The sequence below is a fragment of the Lepus europaeus genome, chromosome 22, assembly GCF_033115175.1.
Source record: "Lepus europaeus isolate LE1 chromosome 22, mLepTim1.pri, whole genome shotgun sequence".
Lineage (NCBI taxonomy): Eukaryota > Metazoa > Chordata > Mammalia > Lagomorpha > Leporidae > Lepus > Lepus europaeus.
Genome location: NC_084848.1, coordinates 13,862,719 through 13,882,217, shown reverse-complemented (window position 1 = coordinate 13,882,217; position 19,499 = coordinate 13,862,719). Strand labels below are relative to the sequence as shown.

At 40.2% G+C, this 19,499-nt stretch overlaps 1 protein-coding gene across 3 annotated transcripts in view; it reads right to left on the bottom strand.

The window, feature by feature from the left end:
• Positions 1-19,499, bottom strand: part of GALC (galactosylceramidase) — a 65,101-nt gene that overhangs the window by 45,349 nt on the left and 253 nt on the right. For 2 of the 3 annotated variants that reach the window (XM_062181192.1, XM_062181193.1), the window contains exons 2-6: positions 13,636-13,704; positions 13,001-13,064; positions 10,611-10,724; positions 8,388-8,527; positions 6,397-6,435 (exon numbers count right to left, since the gene is read on the bottom strand). In XM_062181192.1, coding sequence (XP_062037176.1) covers positions 6,397-6,435; positions 8,388-8,527; positions 10,611-10,724; positions 13,001-13,064; positions 13,636-13,704 — 426 coding nt within the window. Of the gene's footprint in view, positions 1-6,396; positions 6,436-8,387; positions 8,528-10,610; positions 10,725-13,000; positions 13,065-13,635; positions 13,705-19,499 lie in introns of those variants that run through there. The other variant, XM_062181194.1, reaches the window with a different exon arrangement.

Sequence of the window (19,499 nt, the reverse complement as noted above, 5' to 3'; positions counted from 1 at the left end):
ATGGTCCAAGCACTTGGGCCCCTGCCACCCATATAGGAGACAGGAGATGAAGCTCTTGTCTGCAGGTTTTGGCCTGGATCAGCCCTGGCCATTGAGTGAACCTGTGGATGGAAGACCTTTCTCTCTCCGACTTTAAAAAAAAAAAAAAAAAAAAAGAATGTTGTAGAAGGTTTGTAGAACTTGAATGTTAGGTAAATGAGATTAAGAAAATTAGAGACCCTAGGCTTGAGTTTTCAATTCCCCTGGTGGATAACTTGGATTCTATTTTCTCTCCTGCCCCCAGTCATTCCTCTCAGATCTTCCCTCCTTGCCCTTAACTCTTGGGCCTCCTCTTTTAAACAAATTAGTTTGTTTTATCTCCTGCAGAATACAGCAGTTCCATTTCCAAATTATAATGCAATTCCTTCAACATCAAATTCCTCCAGACAAGGCTGCCAACAGTCCCCTGGATAACATGGGCAGACATTTCCAGAGCAGATCATCCCCTGTTTCCTGAGGCTCTACTACCTGCTGGATCCCTATAGCCAGGGCCCCAGGACACCCTAAACTCCAGACTGATCACAAATCTTAGGGCCTATGCAATGTCCCTAGCTGAGCATAAAGCAGTTATACAAGAAGAAGCCTTGATCCAAATGCTAAATACTTGTCAATGCTAATCTCCTGGGGGGAATGTGGAGATCACCTGGCCCCTGGGAATAAGGAAATCATTAGTGATGGAAAAGCCTCCAGCCGGCACAATCTGCCTCAGACACATATCCCCCAGACCATCATACACATTGAAGCAGTAGTCTGCTGTACTCCTGGCACACTGCCCCTTTGCAGTGTGTTTTAATAAATCTAACTCTGGGCCGGCGCCGCGGCTCAATAGGCTAATCCTCCACCTTGCGGCGCCGGCACACCGGGTTCTAGTCCCGGTCGGGGCACCGATCCTGTCCCGGTTGCCCCTCTTCCAGGCCAGCTCTCTGCTGTGGCCAGGGAGTGCAGTGGAGGATGGCCCAAGTGCTTGGGCCCTGCACCCCATGGGAGACCAGGAGAAGCACCTGGCTCCTGCCATCGGATCAGCGTGGTGCGCCGGCCGCAGCACGCCAACTGCGGCGGCCATTGGAGGGTGAACCAACTGCAAAAGGAAGACCTTTCTCTCTGTCTCTCTCTCTCACTGTCCACTCTGCCTGTAAAAAAAAAAAAAAAAAAAAAAAAATCTAACTCTGGTCACTCCTCTCTGTGTTCTACTGCTGGTAAATTCTTCACACTCTCTGCAACAGCAGCCTCCACAGGCCACTCCTCATGACAAACAGGTCCTTAATAGTAAATAGAGAACAACTCCCAAGATTAACTAGGATTGAGACTCCCTATCCCCCTATTAGCAGTTAATTCTTTTTTTTTTTTTTTTTTTTTTTTTGACAGGCAGAGTTAGTGAGAGAGAGAGACAGAGAGAAAGGTCTTCCTTCCGTTGGTTCACTCCATAAATGGCCGCCATGGCCAGTGCTGCGCCGATCCGAAACCAGGAGCCAGGTGCTTCCTCCTGGTCTCCCAGGCGGGTGCAGGGCCCAAGCACTTGGGCCATCCTCCACTGCCTTCCCGGGCCACAACAGAGAGCTGGCCTAGAAGAGAAGCAGCTGGGACAGAATCCAGCGCCCCAACCGGGACTAGAACCCGGGGTGCAGGCACCGCAAGCAGAGGATTAGCCTAGTGAGCCGCGGCGCCAGCCAGCAGTTCATTCTTGAGTTTCATCACCCTGAGGTTCAATGTTATTCTTTTTTTTTTTTTCTTTTAGATTTATTTATTTATTTGAAAGTCAGAGTTACAGAGAGAGAGGAGAGGCGGGGTCTTCCATCCACTGGTTCACTCTCCAATTGGCTGCAATGGCTGGAGCTGCACCTATCCAAAGCCAGGAGCCAGAAGCCTCTACCAGGTCTCCCACGTGGGTGCAGGGGCCCAAGGACTTGGGCCATCTTCTACTGCTTTCCCAGGCCATAGCAGAGAGCTGGGTTGGAAGTGGAGCAGCTGGGTTTTGAACCGGCGCCCATAAGGGATGCTGGCACTGCAATCAGTGGTCTTACCTGCTATGCCACAGCGCTGGCCCCTCAGTGTTATTCTTATAGACAGGAATGAGAACAACTTAGAAAAATCTGCAATTATCACTTTAGATATATCTAGTTTTTCTAGTCTTGTTCCTAGACAATCACCAGTAAAATTGCTTACTTTTATGCTTAATATTATAATAACACTTCAAAATGTGTAAATCTATATGCTATGATTTATAAATAAATTTCCATCCAAAAGTCGGTACAAATAGTAGCATTCTTTGAGCAAAGTTTAATGCATTTTCAAATCTGTTTTTAGTTGTGCAACTCTCCCTTTCAAAAAAAAAAAGCTTAGACAGAAGCCCTATTTATAAAATAAATGAAAGGGAAGCTATTCTAGTTGAACCAAAATATTCACAAATCCATTTCAATCCACCAACATCAGATCCTAGATGGTATTTTCTACATACAATGTTAAAACCCTAAGAATACTACTGAAAGCCAAGGTAAATAATACAATGTAAATAGCAAAGAATAAACTTGCTATCTTTAAAGTATTATATTTATTTCTACTTTTTAAAAAAATCCTTATTCTTTCTAGGAATTATCTCAATATACTACATGGAATATAGTAAATGTACATTCCAATCTCAGTACCTACATTCATTTGACATTATGAACTTTTTACAACAGGCATTTCAAACACAGATCCCAAAAAAATCTTATTGCAAAAACAGCAAACAGCTGGTGTTGTGGCATAGCAGGTTGTCAGTTCTAGGCCCAGTAGTTCCACTTCTGATCCAGCTCCCTGCTAATGCACCTGGGAAAGCAGCAGAAGACAGCCCAAGTTTGGGATTCTGCACTCACATGGGAGACCTGGCAGAAGCTCCTGGCTCATGGCTTGAGTCTGGCTCCGCACTGGCCATTGCAGCCATTTATGGAGTGAACCAGCAGATGGAATATTCTGTGTGTTTCTCTCTCACTCCTTCTCTCTCTCTCTCTCTCTCTCTCTCCTCTCTCTCTCTCTCTCTCTCTGTAACTGTGCTTTTCAAATAAATAAAATAAATCTAAAAAAAAAAAAAACCAGCAAACACAAACAAAAATTTTATATCCTTAGGCATTTCACTGCAGAAAAGTCAAAGGTTTAAGAGAAAAGGAAATTAAATAAGAACCATTTAAAATTCTGATAATGAATCTTAGGGCAACAATTAGTATTTCAAATCAGATAAATTTAATTAGAACACACAGGAATCGGGGGGCAGCACTGTGGCACAGTGGGTTAAGCTGCTCTCAGCATCACCCGCATGCCCTATGGGAGCCAATTCAAGTCCCAGATGCTACACTTCCGATCCAGCATCCCTGCTGATGGCCTGGGAAAGCAGAGGAAGATGGACCAAGTCCTTGGGCCCCTACATCCATGTGGGAGACACAGAAGAAGCTCCCGGCTCCTGGCTCTTGGCTTCAGCCTGGCCCATCCCCAGCCGCTGTGACCATTTGTGGAGTGAACCAGCAGATAGAAAATCTGTCTCTCCTGTTTCTGTAACTCTGACTCTCAAAAAAATAAATAAATCTTAAAAAAAAAAAACAGTAATCAGTGATAATCTCTTCATATAAAAAGATAAAAAAAAAAATCTACCTCAGTCCTAGAGCACTAGTTTGAAAAAAAAAAAAAACCACCAATCTAGATTCTAATACTTTTAGTACTTTTCTCAAATGAAATGAACACTACTAGAAAGACCCTTGTATAGGTGCCAGCGCTGTCGCGTAGCAGGTTAAAGCCCTGGCCTGAAGCGCCAGCATCCCATATGGGTGCTGGTTCTAGTCCTGGCTGCTCCTCTTCTGATCCAGCTCTCTGCTATGGCCTGGGAAAGCAGTAGAAGATGGCCCAAGTACTTGGGCCCCTGCACCCATGTGGGAGGCCGGGAAGAAGCTCCTGGCTCCTGATTGGCACAGCTCTGGCCGTTGCAGCCATCTGGGGAGTGAACCAGCAAATGGAAGACCTCTCTCCCTGTAGCTACCTCTCTCTATAACTCTGACTTTCAAATAAATAAAATAAATCTTTTAAAAAAAATAAAAAGACAGACCCTGTATAATCACACACAAAAAAGAAAAAAAAACACAAGCTTCAAAATATCAAATTTAGGTAAATAAAAAATTCACTGCCCTTCACTATTAAGGCCCTGTAGTCACACCACCCACTTGCTAAGGAGTTACACCACACATGCACTAATTTGGCTTCTGCTGTGTTCTGCTACTTTCATCAGACTGTGCACATAGCAGCCATGATTTCCATTAACAATCCTTGGACTTCAATCTTGCACTAGCTCCACTTCCCTACCTGCCAAATCATCCAGCCCCCCACCACAATACTCCCCCTGCCCTATTGATAAAGCCTACAGCCTGGATTTGACCTCCAGTTACCTGGTCTTGGCTGCAATGGATCCTCTCATATCTATGGTCTTTTTTTCCTTACGATAGATTCGTTATAATATGTCTCTCTTTCAGTGAACACATGAGCTTACCAACCAGGCTCAGGGCCCCTACTTTTCTCTCCCTTGTCTAATCTATCTTACATGACTTGCTTTTCTGTGCGGGCCAGCCACACCAGTCGAACAGAACCTGAAGGGGAGTGTGGGAATGAAAAGAGGGACAAGGGCACAGAGAATGGAGCCAAGACAAAAGACTGATCAAGGCTCATTTATTCCAGTGTTTCAGCGATATTTATACATAACCAGCTATAGCTCAAGGCAACACAGAGGATAACAACATACACAAGCAACTTATCAGGCTTTTTGCAACATAATCATAACATAGTCAATTTTAACAGAGTGCTCTTGTTTAATCATCCTCCTTCAACATGGGAGTAGTGACTTTCTCATCCCAGGAATTCCACAAGCCAAGACTGACCTTGACTCATCTATGGGCTGCCTACACTTTTCCCTTCAATCCCTTTTCCTATCAGTCCTCACCTCCTTGCATGGCCCTTCCTTAGCAATTAGGGAACAAGTTTCTATCCATCCTTCTTGAAGATTCCAACTACTGGTCACATCCCTAATGACCCCAGACAGAGGTGACATCTCCTCTGTGCACATTTGAAGAACCCTGTCTGTGTGTTAATCTATTAGAGAAAATTATGGCAGATATTTCAATTATCCATATCTGACTCTATACTGCCCCTCAAATAAGTGCCTTTTGGGCGGAAACAGAATTTGCTATTATGTTTCAAGAATGTGCACAATGCCTGACCAGCTAGGTGTTGAATAAATGCTTGCTGAATGAACAAATGAATGAAATGTATTGGATATTATCTGTTTTAAAACATTAAATTTGAAGAAAGATTTTAAAAAACAAAAAGTAGGGGCCAGTGCCGTGGCTCACTTGGTTAACCCTCCGGCTGCGGTGCCAGCATCCCATATGGGCACTGGCTTCTAGTCCCGGTTGCTCCTCTTCCAGTCCAGCTCTCTGCTGTGGCCCAGGAAGACAGTGGAGGATGGCCCAGGTGCTTGGGCCCCTGCACCCACGTGGGAGACCAGGAGGAAGCACCTGGCTCCTGGCTTCAGATCAGCGCAGTGCGCCGGCCATGGCAGCCATTTGGGGGGGTGAACCAACGGAGGGAAGACCTTTCTCTCTGTCTCTCTCTCTCACTGTCTAACTCTACCTGTCAAATAAAAAAAAAAGTATAACCACAAAATTAGATTTCTTGGGGAAAGATGCATAAAACCAGACAAATGGAACTTAAAAGTAAACTGGAAAATAGTTGAAAAGCAAAATTGCCATTTGTTTTCAACAGAAGGCATTACATACAGTTTTTCCTTTCTTGAAAAAAATAACAATAAGAATTACCTCATGAGGAAGTTTGTAAGAGTTAAATGCGATAAAAACTTAGGAAAAGTAGCTCAAAAGTAACAATTTGAAAATGTAAGCTGCTATCTCTTTGCTAATCTCAAAGAAAGCCATGTTACATATAACAAGATCTTATATCATAAGCATACCCCCAAAAATGAGTATACTACAATTTTTGACATAATAAAAAAGTTACACTTCTTGAATTCCACAAAGTCTAAAATTTTACACTTGTTTTATAATGTTTATCATAATTTTAAAATGAATGCATTTTAAAAGGAAACTACAATACAACTCTTTAGATAAAGGCAATCTAGTGCTTACAGAGAATTATATATGCTTTAATGTCAGGAACATAAACATTACTAAAAGTGCTTGAGTTTTATGTCACAATTAGCAAAATAAATAACTGTGCAATAAAAAATGATGGTATTCCTACCATACATTTTCTACAAATTTCTGAATGTAGAACAATAGGGAATTATTCACTAATAACTTAATGAAAGAAAGATATTAAATTTGTACAGACCTTGATATAATTGATGTCAAATGACCTCTCATTCCAAATCTGCAAGACAGAAAGTCAGAAAATGCAAAGTGAAATGTTTCTAATATCAGAAATAGACAATAGACATTATCATTAAGGTGCCACTTTTCACTCACATCATCTTCCATATTACCTGATGAGCCATTTTTTTCCTTACCTTATGGAACATCCTGCCAGAAAATGTATAGCTACTTATAAGGCAATATGACTTTTCTAAGTTAAAATGTAATTTTTAAAAACTGTAAAATATTTGGTGGCAATTCTTCAAGGAGTCATGATTTTAAACAACAGAATGTTCATTCTTGCGTGACAGGGACTATACTACGCACCAGAAAACAACATAATGGGGATTATAGCAAAAATTCTGACAAGACTCCTACAGGAACACCTGAAAGCCAAGTATTAATATGTACATTGTATAAAAGGAAATTTTTTAAGTACATACAAAGAACCACAATGATTTGCCAGATTACAAAAGCAAACTCCTAGTGAGGATGCATAGAAGAAACACACATAAACCTGTTAGGTTCAGAATCATGAAGCATGGGATTTTAGAGTCGAATGAGAACTTTCATTTTGCAGCAAATAAAACCATATATAACAGATATGACTCTAGAGTCCAATTACCATAGTTTTTTTTTTTTTACTCCAATGATAAAAGAAACGGTTTCCTGGAACGGGCATACTGGCATTAGCAGATTTAGCCACTTCTTGAGATGCCCACATCCCATATGGCAGAGTGCCTGGGATGGAGTTCCACCTCTGCTTCTGATCCAGCAGCTTGCTAATGCATATCCTGGGAGGCAACAGGTTATGGCTCAAGTTCTTGAGCTTCTGCCATCCACATGGGAGACTGAGATAGAGCTCCAGGATCCTGGCTTCAGTCTGACCCAGTCTTAAACTGCAGTAGGCATTTGAGAAGTGAACCAGCAAATGGAAGACTGAGATCAGCGTGTGTGTATGTGTGTGTGTGTCTTTAAAGTAAATAGACTTTTAAAAACAAATAATTTCCTATCATGGAAGCTCCTCACATAGCATGTGATTATCAAGTGTCTATATGAGACATCAATCACTGATTATTCACCAGAAACATTTTCTAAGTGTTACTGTATTATAATAGAAATATATCAGTCCCAAATCAATATTTAGTCTAAGTATTAAAAATGCCCTGACATTTAGGAAAATTCTCAAATACCAACCAATTTTTAAATTATAATTTGGAAAAGGATAGCAAAAACTTCCTTGTAGCCCTTGGTTCAACATCATGCCCAATATCATCCTATGACACTGCAATTTATCCATTCCATTGTCTACCTCTCTCAACAAACTCAAGAAACTATTAACCTTGGTAATCCTAGAACGTTGTAGTCATACTTCCTGCAACACAGCAGGAGCTCCATAATTTTTTATGGGAAGTCAGCTTTGACATATGGAATATTAATAACAAAATGTTTATGGAGATCCACTATGCATATGTAGAAGCCCTGTGGGTTACAACGCAGTTTGAAGCACACCTCCAGTCTACCACTAAAGCAGCTGGAAAGACACAATATCTTCTTTATACTTTTTAAAATCATTAAAAGGGGTTAAATAACATTTTATGACCTAGGGAGGCAGATATCAGCCAGCCTGACAAATCTGGCCCACCACATATATTTTTACAGCCTGGGAGCTAAATGTGTTTTTTAATTTTAAAACAGCTATATATTATAAGTAATTATATAATTATCTTAAAAAATAACCCACAAACCCTAAAATATTTATGCCCTTTAAGAAAAAAAACTGCCAATCCCTAGTTAAGAACAACAGAAGACTCACAGAATAAAATGAGGATAATCTTCAAACTGTGTAAGAAAGATAGGATTGTTTTAGGAACCAGTAAAACTAGGGAAAACTTTAAAGCAGCAGAATCAAGTTGGACTAAGTACAAATAATTGTCCAAAAATTAGTCATATTTTAAATATATTACTAACTCCAATATAATCAATGTCCAAATCATGATAACGTTTGGCACCCATTATCCAGCTCACGACATAGTAGGCAGTCAGCTGAAGATTCACATATGGCCAGTTGAAACCTTTTCCCAGCCATCCAGGGAATGACCATGGCAACCCTGCAGAGAGAGGGAAAGAGGCACACGTGGAATGGGTACAACAGCAGTGCTGGCACTACTGAAAACAAAACAAAACAAAACAAATTTTTTTAAAAAGCAACAACACTCAGCTAAGCAACAATCCAGTACAGCTCTCACTAATGGAAAGATTATATACCCCACACAAATTCTTGATACTATATGGACACTGCAATTCCTTATTGATTTTTGAATCAGTTTCTATAATTCCAAATATTCTTTCAACAAAAAGAAATAAAAAACAAACACCTCTCTCATAGACACTAACCAATAGGAAAATATATGCTACATTTTATGTTTACTAATCAATTTCTGTTCTCTGAGGTCAAAATGTCATAAAAGACTTACACTAAACAACTTCTAGGCAATAAGTATAACACAAATTTTTCTTTCACTAGAATAACTTCTTACAATTTAAGGCTACTGAAATGATTAATCACTTAGGCAATCAAATTTAGCAAACAAATGAAAGTTTTTCCTGATATGATATGTTAATAAGGAAATATATCTTTCTTAAATTATATATATACTAAGTCCTATTATTTGTAAGTAAAAAAATGAAGAGTAGAAAAACACTAACAATCCCAATTATGTTCCTAATATATTAAGTTTGACAGTTAAGTTCCTTAGTTGTTGAGTATATTACCAATCTAGCTCACCACTGAAAAAGCCAAAATCAAAATTAAAAAGAGGTTATTTTTCTCAATTCAGGAGGAATGCCTACATGTTACATAAGAAATATGACATTAAAACAATAGAACATTTGAACACAGTGAAATGATAAGTCCAATCCAAAGGCCAACGTTGGGTAAGTCTTTGTTAGCACTCAATTTAGCACTGCATATTTTCCACATTTAAAGCAGCCCAATGGGTGAACATGTGCTGAATTGAGTGATGCTTTTACTGTTCAACACATCTCTGGAATCCCCTACAAAAGTCCATTTGAAAGAACACACTCACATCTCATTTTTGTAAATTTAGAAAATATTACCCTTATCCTTTTTTGCAAAATTTAAAATAATCAGGGGGCCAGTGCTGTGGTGTTGCAGATAAAGTTGCCACCTGCAGTGCTGTATCCCAAATGGGCACTGTTTTGAGTCCCCGCTGCTCCTCTTCCAATCCAGCTCTCTGCTATGGCCTGGAAAAGCAGTGGAAGACGGCCCAAATCCTTGGGCCCCTGAGCCCACGTGGGAGACCAAGAAGAACCTCCTGCCTCTTGGCTTTGGATTGGCTTAGTCCAGCCATTGTGGCCATTTGGGAAGTGAACCAACAGATGGAAGACCTCTCTCTCTCTGCCTCTGCCTCTCTGTAACTCTGTCTTTTAAACAAACAAATAATGTCTTTTTTAAAAATTGGAAATCAAGTCTTAAAAATGGATCTTTAATCTCATTTAACTTACTCTGAATGTAAGCCTGACTCAAAACATCAACAGTATTTCAAGTGATGAAAGTATCAAACCCACAGAGTTTTACAGAGTTTGTACACATTGCTACAAGACTGTAAAATGAATATAGGCCCATTTGAGCAATTACCCAATGATCCTGTTAGAAACCTGAACCCTACAAGGACAGAGGTTAGGGACTAGATTCTCTCATAGCCCTGGTCCCAGGAATAGTTATCAGCACATTCCTGAGTTTCAAACACACACACACACAAACACATATACACACACTTCTTTATGTACCTCTTCTAGAAACAGGATACACTACTGCATATAAACTTCTGTAAACAGCATTGCCCTTTCATGAATTTTGATGAGCAATTTCGTTGAGGTAACCAGTTTAGCATCACAGGGGAAAAAAATACAGAATGGAATTAGGTTCTAAACCTGACTTTGCCACTTACTATTTGTGACTTTAGGCTAGTGGCAAAGCTCTCAAAGTCTCACTGCTTCCTCTGCAAAACAAGAATAGTGATGCCTTACTCCAGACATGTTGTAAAAATCCAACATAACACTCAAGGGCAAAGGGCTTTGCTTTGGTAGCTTAGAGACTCCACCAATATGATGCCGAATGTAAAGTTAAAGGAAAGGAGAGTACAGATACACTGCAACTTCACTTCTTACCAATAAGTATAATATCGGGATTTCTCTTCTTAGCTTCCTTCATTAGCCACCACTCATACCCTCGGAAATAATTCTCATCTAGCTCATAGTGCATGTGGGAAGGCTCGATTCCATCTGAATAGAGAAAAGCAGAAGAGAAAGGAAATGATCCATTAATGTTGCTTCCTAGGGCCACTCTCCCTACACACACACATACACACACACTTCACAAAAGTACTATTTCAGTTCCAATCCTGAAATTAGACAAAAAGAATAATCTTAAATAACTTGAGGATGAATAACCAAAGCATATTATTTCCTTTTATTGCCCTAAGCATTATAAAGGTCTTACATAAAACTAGAACTTTCACTTATCAGCAGAATTAACTGAAGTACCACTACCTCATAAAGCTGAATATTCCTTAGGATTACATTTTGCTGGGCTTTTGCTCTCTCTGAGGTTTTCAAATCCCCATAACCAGTCTAAGTTCACATAACCTCAACTTCCAGCCTCAATCTTGTAGATGAATTCGCAGGTTCCTAAGCCCCAATTCTCATACCTCACATCTTGAGCCTATAACAAATCTTGACACAAGACTTTCAAGAACATAAAACAAAGAGTACACACATCCCCATGATAACAATAATAAAATCCTATCCCAACATCTATAGTTAGTTGAGGTAACATCATCAGAGTGTTGAGGTAGTGACTTCCAAGTTCTCATGTGCTCCCACGCTTCACAAATGTCTTCCTTTGCCAAGTAGAGCCTTCAAGAAGAGGGATCCCTGCCCACTTCTTAAAGGTAAATATAGGAATTCACCAGAACTACCTGTGTCTGTGTCTCTACCTCTAATTATCTTCAGCAAATGGAGCCGGCCAGTGATTATTAATTCTCCCTTAAAATTTTTGACAATAAAATTTATGTTCTCTTGAAACAACTTTGGGGAAGATTCTATTATGGGAGTTTTCTTTGGTTTGAGGTTTACACTGTTTTTCTATATAAATTACACACTACTGCCACCAACACAAAGACAGATTTGTTAAAAAAAAAAAATTACTTCCATGAGCCAGTGCTGTGGCTTAGAGGGCTAAGCCTCCGTTTGCAGCACTGGCATCCCAGATGGGCGACAGTTCTACTCCCCAGCTGCTCCTCTTCCATTCCAGCTCTGTGCTATGTCTTGGGAAAGCAATGGAAGACCACCCAGTCCTTGGGCCACTGTACCTGTGTGGGAGAACTGGAAGAAGCTCCTGGCTCCTGGCTTCAGATTGGCTCAGCTCCAGCCATTGTGGCCATTTGGGAGTGAACCAGCAGATGGAAGGCCTTTCTCTCTGTCTCTCCCTCTCTGTCTGTAACTCAACCTCTCAAATAACTAAATAAAATCTTTTTAAAAAAATTACTTCCAATCACTAGCAGCAGCACAGATAGAAGATATACTCTAGAGTTAATTATAATGAAATCTGACCTACAAATAATGAGCGATATCTAATCACTGAGAGATTTAAATTGTTTTCTCTTCTTCCTGAAAGCACAGGCCTTTTGCCACTTGATAGTATGTACTAAACAAAGCCAATTAAAATGTTGACAATGAAGATTGGGGATTGAGTGATTAAAAATAGTTTTTACTTTAAAATTTAAAAAAGGTAAATAAATAAATTTAAAAGCTACATCTCCAAAATACTGACCACTTATATTTTTACCACATATTTAAAGTTAATGATGCCTGAGGCCGGCACTGTGGCGTATTGGATAAAGCCACCACCTGCAGTGCTGGAATCCCATATGGGCACCCATTCGAGTCCCAACTGCTCCACTTCCAATCCAGCTCTCTGCTATGGCCTGAGAAAGCAATAGAAGATGGCTCAAGCCCTTGGGTCCCTGGATCCGCATAGGAGACCCAGAAGAAGCTCCTGGCTCCTGGCTTTGGATCGGCACAGCTCCAGCCATTGTGACCAATGGGGGAGTGAACCAACAGATGGAAGACCTTTCTCTCCCTCTCTGCCTCTTCTTCTCTCTCTGTGTAACTCTGACTTTCAAATAAATCTTTTTTAAAAAAATTAAAGTTAATGATGCCTTATATGTTCTACACAAAATTAAGGTCTTTCTTTTGTAACTTTTGAATTTCTCAAAAAAACTCCTAACTGTCCTTTTGCTCTGTTTAATTTACACAGTTTTAAGAAAACTTCAATGAAATAAGCAAGTTAAAGTCTGAATACTATTTTTGACATGAAATTCATATTTCTATATATTTTTGCTAAATTACAGTTAACAAAGAACAATGAAGAATAATCTACGAGGCAGCAATCAACTTCAAGTGTTGGTATTATTTATATTCTGAAATCATAGTCCATGTGGTTAGATAAAGATTAAAATGTTGGGGAAGGAGGAATCCTATTTCCCAAATACTCCTACCTGTTGTCTGCCCATCACCACCTATTTCGACTTTTAGAATATGCAAAGAGGCACCAAAGTTTGGCTGTGGAAAGAAGTAAAAATATTAACACTGTGCTTCATCCTATGAAGCTTCAAGACAATTGTTTGTTACTGCCTTTGACCTTTGGGTTTTAAGGATGAGAAAACAAAAGCAAAACTTTAAAGAGCAACTGATCCCAGAAAGCAAATTGCCATTTTTCACAAACCAAAATCAAGGAGCATCATGTGATCAAGCAGTCAAGACACCTGCATTCCATACCACAGTACCTGGGTTCATTATCTGCCTCTAGGTACTGATTCCAGTTTCCTGCTAATGCAGATCCTGAGAGGCAGCAGTGACAGCTGAAGTAATTGTGTTCCTACCACCCATGTGGGACACCTATATTAAATTCCTGGCTTCAGTCTGGCCCAGCCCAACCCATCATGGGCATGTGACAAGTAAAAAAGTCTATGAGAGTACTTGCTCACTCATTCTCTCTCTCTCTCTCTCTGCCAGTCAAATAATAAAATTGTTTTTAAAAAACTAGAATTGTGAAGCTGATAAATTCTATGGATGAAATTCACCAATTTCTAAAACATCACATGTACCATTAAATGATTATTTTTTTCATTACCTTAAAGAGATAATCCAATACTTCAGAACGATAGGGTTCTGGGTAATTTACTAGAAGTCGAGAGGTTGCCTGGAAAAAAAAGTTTTTAAAAGTATGAATAAAACATATCCAGTCACAAATACTTGCCTATAAAGCTCATGCTCATGCTTAGCCAGTTCTTGGGCAAGGTGGCTCTGTGGAGAGTCACTTCTCAGGTTGGTTGACCGCCTTTGCTCTGCTAATCACTGGGCAAACAGGGACATTGTTGGCACACCAGCTAAGAGGTTGCATTCTGCTGGGATGAGGTTTTGTTGAATCTTGTGATTACAAACTTACCTTGAAAACTAGGTTTTCTATCTTAAGATCATTTATCAACAAAAGTCTCTCAGTACTAGGAGGGGTGAAAAGAATCTAGGATAATTTTCCCTTCACCATCTTGCAGGAAAATGTTATAAGCAGCAATGTTGGAAGGATGCACTATCCTCCTCATCACAAGTTCTGTTACTATTAAGAATGACCACACAGTGACCACTCTGACCAGACTGTACTATGGAAACCTCACACAAGATTGGCTTCAGAAGCCATGGAAAGACATAAGTGGAAAGTTCAGGGACCAATACTTGATCATACTGAGACCATGGCCAATAACTACCAGAAAAAAAGAAAGCTCAAAACCTGTAACTGACTAATAGCCTATCTTTTAAGAGCAATATAAGCAAAGGAAATAAAAAAGGTAAGTTTTTGGCACCAAACAGTAACTTGTTCCTAGGTTTAGAAGCCAGATATTCCTAGGGTTAAATCACCTTGGGTGTATGACAGGACAAGATACTTGACTTTCACTGGGTTCAACTTTCTATAGCATACTCTCATATATCCTACCACTAACATTCTAGAGGTACCCGTATCTACTCTCTCATGCACCCAGAACCTCCTCAGTTCCTGCCACTGAACTACAGAACTGCTCTCTTGTCACCTGTCCCATTTAGCTCAACACTTCCAAACCAAACATAATATTTTTGCCTAAATCTGCACATTCTCATACATTTGTGATCTCGCTAAGTGCTGATTGTTGTTTTCAGCCCTTGTTTATGCTCCTGTGGAACTGAGGTCTTTCTATTTTTTAATTTGCTGAATATTGTGATTAGTGATGCATTAAGCCTGTGGACTGAATTTATGTTTTTGCAAAAACTAAAGAAAAAAAAAAGGAAGGAAGAAAGGGGATTGAGGGAGAGGGGAAGTCTGATTATTTTCTTAGAATTATACCTATGAAACACATGAAATCTGTTCACTTTATATTAATAAAAATTTAAAAAACAGAAATACTTAAGCGAATCCTAACTGAAAGAAGAGACTGCTAAATGGTAACATGAAAATATATGAATGTACAAAACTCACTAGTTATATTTAAAAGTAAGTACACTGTCAAATCCAAAGCATAAAAATATTGTAATGGCAAAACAAAAATCAAGTATATTTTTTAATATAAAGGTTAAAAGATGAAACTTAAAAACAACTAGGGTGAGTATTTAGCTTAGTAGTTAAGACTCCACTTGGGGTACTTCAATTCCATATTGGAGTGCCTGGGACCAAGTTCTGGCTCCACTTCTGATACAAACTTCCTGCAAATGTGAACCCTGTGATATAGCAAGAGGTGTCCCAAGTATTTGGATCCTTGCCACCCACTTAGGAGAACTGGTTTGAATTCAGGCTCCTGGCTTCAGCCCTGAATTTTGCAGATATTTCAGGCAAGTAGATCTCTATCTGTCTGTTGCTCTGTTTTTCAAATAAATAAACAGAACTTTAAAAAAAAACTTTCAATAATTTGTTAAGGTATACAAATAATAAAACCATGTAAATTGTGACCAAAAAATAAAAAGTAGAAGCAGTTGGGAAAAAACTCCATAACCATAAATTAGGGGCGATCCTTTCATCAAACTTTATATCCATCTTCAGTCATCACTAAGTCCATAATATCTCTCAAATGCACCACCTACTCTTCAACCCTTTTGACTGAACCTAGGACCTCCTCACTAATTAGAACAGCATAAATGGTCTCGAGCCCTCTAACTGCTTCCCTGTATCTTATACACCACACCATTTATCAGACTCATCTTCCCAAAATACAAATGTAATCTTGAGGGGCAGGCATTTGGCACAGTGGCTAAAATACCACATGAGGGGTCAGCACTGTGGTGTAGCGGATAAAGCTGCCACCTGCAACACCAACATCCCATATGGGTGCCAGTTGCTTTCCCAGGTGCTCCACTTTCAAACCAATTCCCTGTTAATGGCCTGAGAAAAGTATTAGAGGATGGCCCAAAGTGCTTGGGCCCCTGCCACCCATGGGGGAGACCTAAATGGAGTTCTGGGCTCCTGGCTTCAGCTTGGCCCAGGACAGGTTGTTGTGGATATCTGAGGAAAGAAAGAGCAGATAGAAGATTTCCCTCTCTCTCTCCCTGTGTATGTGTGTGTGTGTGTTGTGTGTGTGTTTCTTTCTCTCCCTCCCTGTTGCTCTGCCTCTCAAGTAAAATAAACATTTTTTTAACTGTCATGTTCAAATCTGCTAAAGAGAAAACTCAAATTGCTCAGTTTTACACCCAAACTCCTTAACTATTGAACCCTAACTCTGATATTTACCCCTTTTCAATCTCTTATCTTCTATCCTGACATGGCTTTTTCTTTTTTCCTTTTCCTTCTACCTGGAATAAACTCCACATCCTCATTTGGACAACTCCAACTCATCTTCAGCTCTGAGCACAAACCCCACCTCTTCAAGGAAGAATGGCTGCTTCCTCTCCCAGCTGATTTCATTAAGTACTCCTGATTTAAAATCCCTTGACTCCAGGTCCATATCTCTACCATCACACTTGGAACCCAGTGCCCTAATTACTGGTTTACCTTTCTGACTCACCTCTAAATTCCCTGAGGACCTGGACTGTGTCTCATTCAAGTTCATATCTTCACTCTTTGTTTTTTAATAAGCACTTATCTTTTATGACTTTGTTGTTGTTGCACTGGAGCAGGCAACCTAATGTAAGTGGCATTGAGTCAAATGGAGGTTGCATACTGATTCTGTCATTTATAAGCTATGCAACCAAAGGCAAATTACTACAACCCATTCAGCAGTTGTAAGACTAAAATAAAATGTATGTAAAGGACATTGCACAACACCTGGCACATTGTAAGCTATAAATAAATGACAAGCATTGTCTATACAAATTTTTAATTACATTGTACTTGAAGAGCTTAGCAGAATCTCAAATATTAAAGTAGACCCTCTTTAAATGAATGATCACTACATGAGGATACTTCAAAATGAAAAAAATGGAATCAAAAGAATTTGAAATGCATACATACAAGGGGTCTTCAAAAACTTCATGTTAAATACACATTATGAAAAAAGCTATGCATGGCCTCCTACTATGTGTCCACATTACTGCACCCAAATGCTTCCCCTATCTGATATGAAGATTACATGAAACCGTTCTAAACACTCCCACAAACTGTGCCAGGTACCAAGGATTCCATAAAGAAGTTTAAATTGGTGTAAAACTATAGTGTTACAACAATGTTCATTCACTGCTTATTGAGCTTCTAAGATGAGTAACACACTATACCTAGGGACACTATTAACTGTTGGATACTCAATCAGATTAGATAGGAGTTTCCTATCCTGAGTAATGAAATGATTCTTCTCATCTTAATAATTTTATATAAAGCTAAACAAAATATAGCCAAAAACTTCCATTTTTCAGTAAGCTAATAAGCTAGATCTAATATCACTCATCAAGGTTTCAGAAGGAGACCGAGGTCTCTTTTTATGAAATATTGGTTATCTCAGATTTAGACAAATATATATATATATAAAATACATATATGTATATAAATACATTATAAAGGAGTATGGTAATGATAAAAAACAAATGCACAAGCTCATTAGCCCTTCAGGTTCTCCCTGAAATATGCATCAGGTGAGGTTGAAAATTAGGTAATAAAGGTTTAAAAATCAAGAAAAGTCATTTGAACCAGGAAAACATTTCTTAAGAAAAATCACTATGAGCAGTCTACAGGTCACATCACCCAAGCCACAAGCAAGTCCTCAAATTTCCTCTGAGTTGGATCTAAGAATGCAAGCTCCATCTGTCCAACTCAACAAAATCAAGAGTTTAAGAGTTCTGCCCTAGCATTTTCAAATAAAAATAGTTTTTAAATGTGAACCAGGGTACAAAACAAAGCACAGAAACCCTCTCACCTAAATATCTAGCACCATAAATCCCATTGGCCTAAAGGTTATAAAAAGAAGATAACAAAATAAAGGTTACAGTGAGCATGTGACAGGGACAAGCAACTTTTGTGAGGAGCCAAGAACAATGACGCCACTGAAAATAGCACCACTCCTGGAATTCACCTTTAGGCATGAGTTAAGAAAATGACCAGCTGTGCCCATTCACAGTGTTGCATAAAACTGTAATTCCCCTTGTTTCTTTTCAGGTGAATTCTACAATCATCTACATAAACGAAGTCATCCCAGCTATTCCAGCCAAGAGAAGCCTAAGAATACATGCCAATTAAATGCAATGTGGCACTGTGGTTGAAATCCTGGAACAGGAAGTTTTGTATAAAAACTAAGAAAATCTGAAAGAAGTATAAACTTTAATAATACTGGCTGTGACAAAGCTACCACTCTAATAGAAGAAATTGGCCATCAGATAAGAGAACACTCTTACAGTCTTAAAAATCTTTCTATAAACTAAATATCCTCAACTATCAGTGGATAAGTACAGCCTTCCCTTATTAAAAAAAAAAAAAAAAAAAGTCCTAAATCACTTCAGGCCTCATAGCTTCATAAAGAGACCTTAAGGCACCAGTCACGCCTCCAAATCAAACATGGGAGCGGAGCAGGGCGGGGGGGGGGGGGGGGGGGTGTCTGGCACAGCATTAAAGTTTAAGGCACCACTTGCTACAATCACATCCCACATCAAAATGTCAGGGTTACATCCCAGCTGGGTTCTGCTTTCAATCCAGCTTCTTGCTAATAAACTTGGGAAGCAGCAGATAATGGTCCTGGCCACCCTACATGATGGAGTTCGGCTCCTGGCTTGGGCTTAGTTCAGCCCGGATGGTTGCTGGCATTTGAAGAGAGAACTGGCGGACCCTAAATCTGTTTCTCACCCCCACCCCCAAAAAAGGGGGGGAACGTGGGCATTATGACGCAGAGGACTAAGCCATGGCTTGCCTACTCTGCTTCTGATCCAGCTCCCTGCTAATGCGCCTGGGAAAGCAGCAGGTGCTAATGGCCCAGGCCGGCCACTCAAGTCCCTGGCTCCGGGCTCAGACCTGGCTGTGCTGGGCATACGGGAAATGAACCAGCAGATGGAAGCTCGCTCTTTCCCTGTCTCTCCCTCTCTCTAGGTCGTTCTGCCTTTGAAATAAACAATTCTTTAAAAATTAAAAGTAGACTAATTTTTTTTTTTTTAAAGCTATTCCACTGTGGCTCCTCAGAAGGAACCTGCCCTAGTGACCTGGGGTTTCCCACTCCCAGACTCCTCCGCTGCCGAAGATGTAGGAGACATCGCCAAAGCCACCAACGAGGGTGTCCCCTTGGGCACGGGGCCCCTCCCGGCTCCCCTCGTCCTTCCCGAAGCGACCCCTCCCCGCCCCGAGTTCCGTCCCCTCAGCCAGGAGTACACAGCCCCGCTGCCGAGGAGGAGGGCCCGGGTCCTGCCGCGTCACCACCTGCACCTGTCACTAACTCCGGACCTCCCGACCCTCCATTCAAACCTAACTGCCTCTCTACATCCGTCTTAATTAGCCGTCGCCTGGCCGGACCGCAGCTGAGGGGACCCAGAGCTGAGGCGAAACGCGGGAAAATGCCGCAGGGGCTT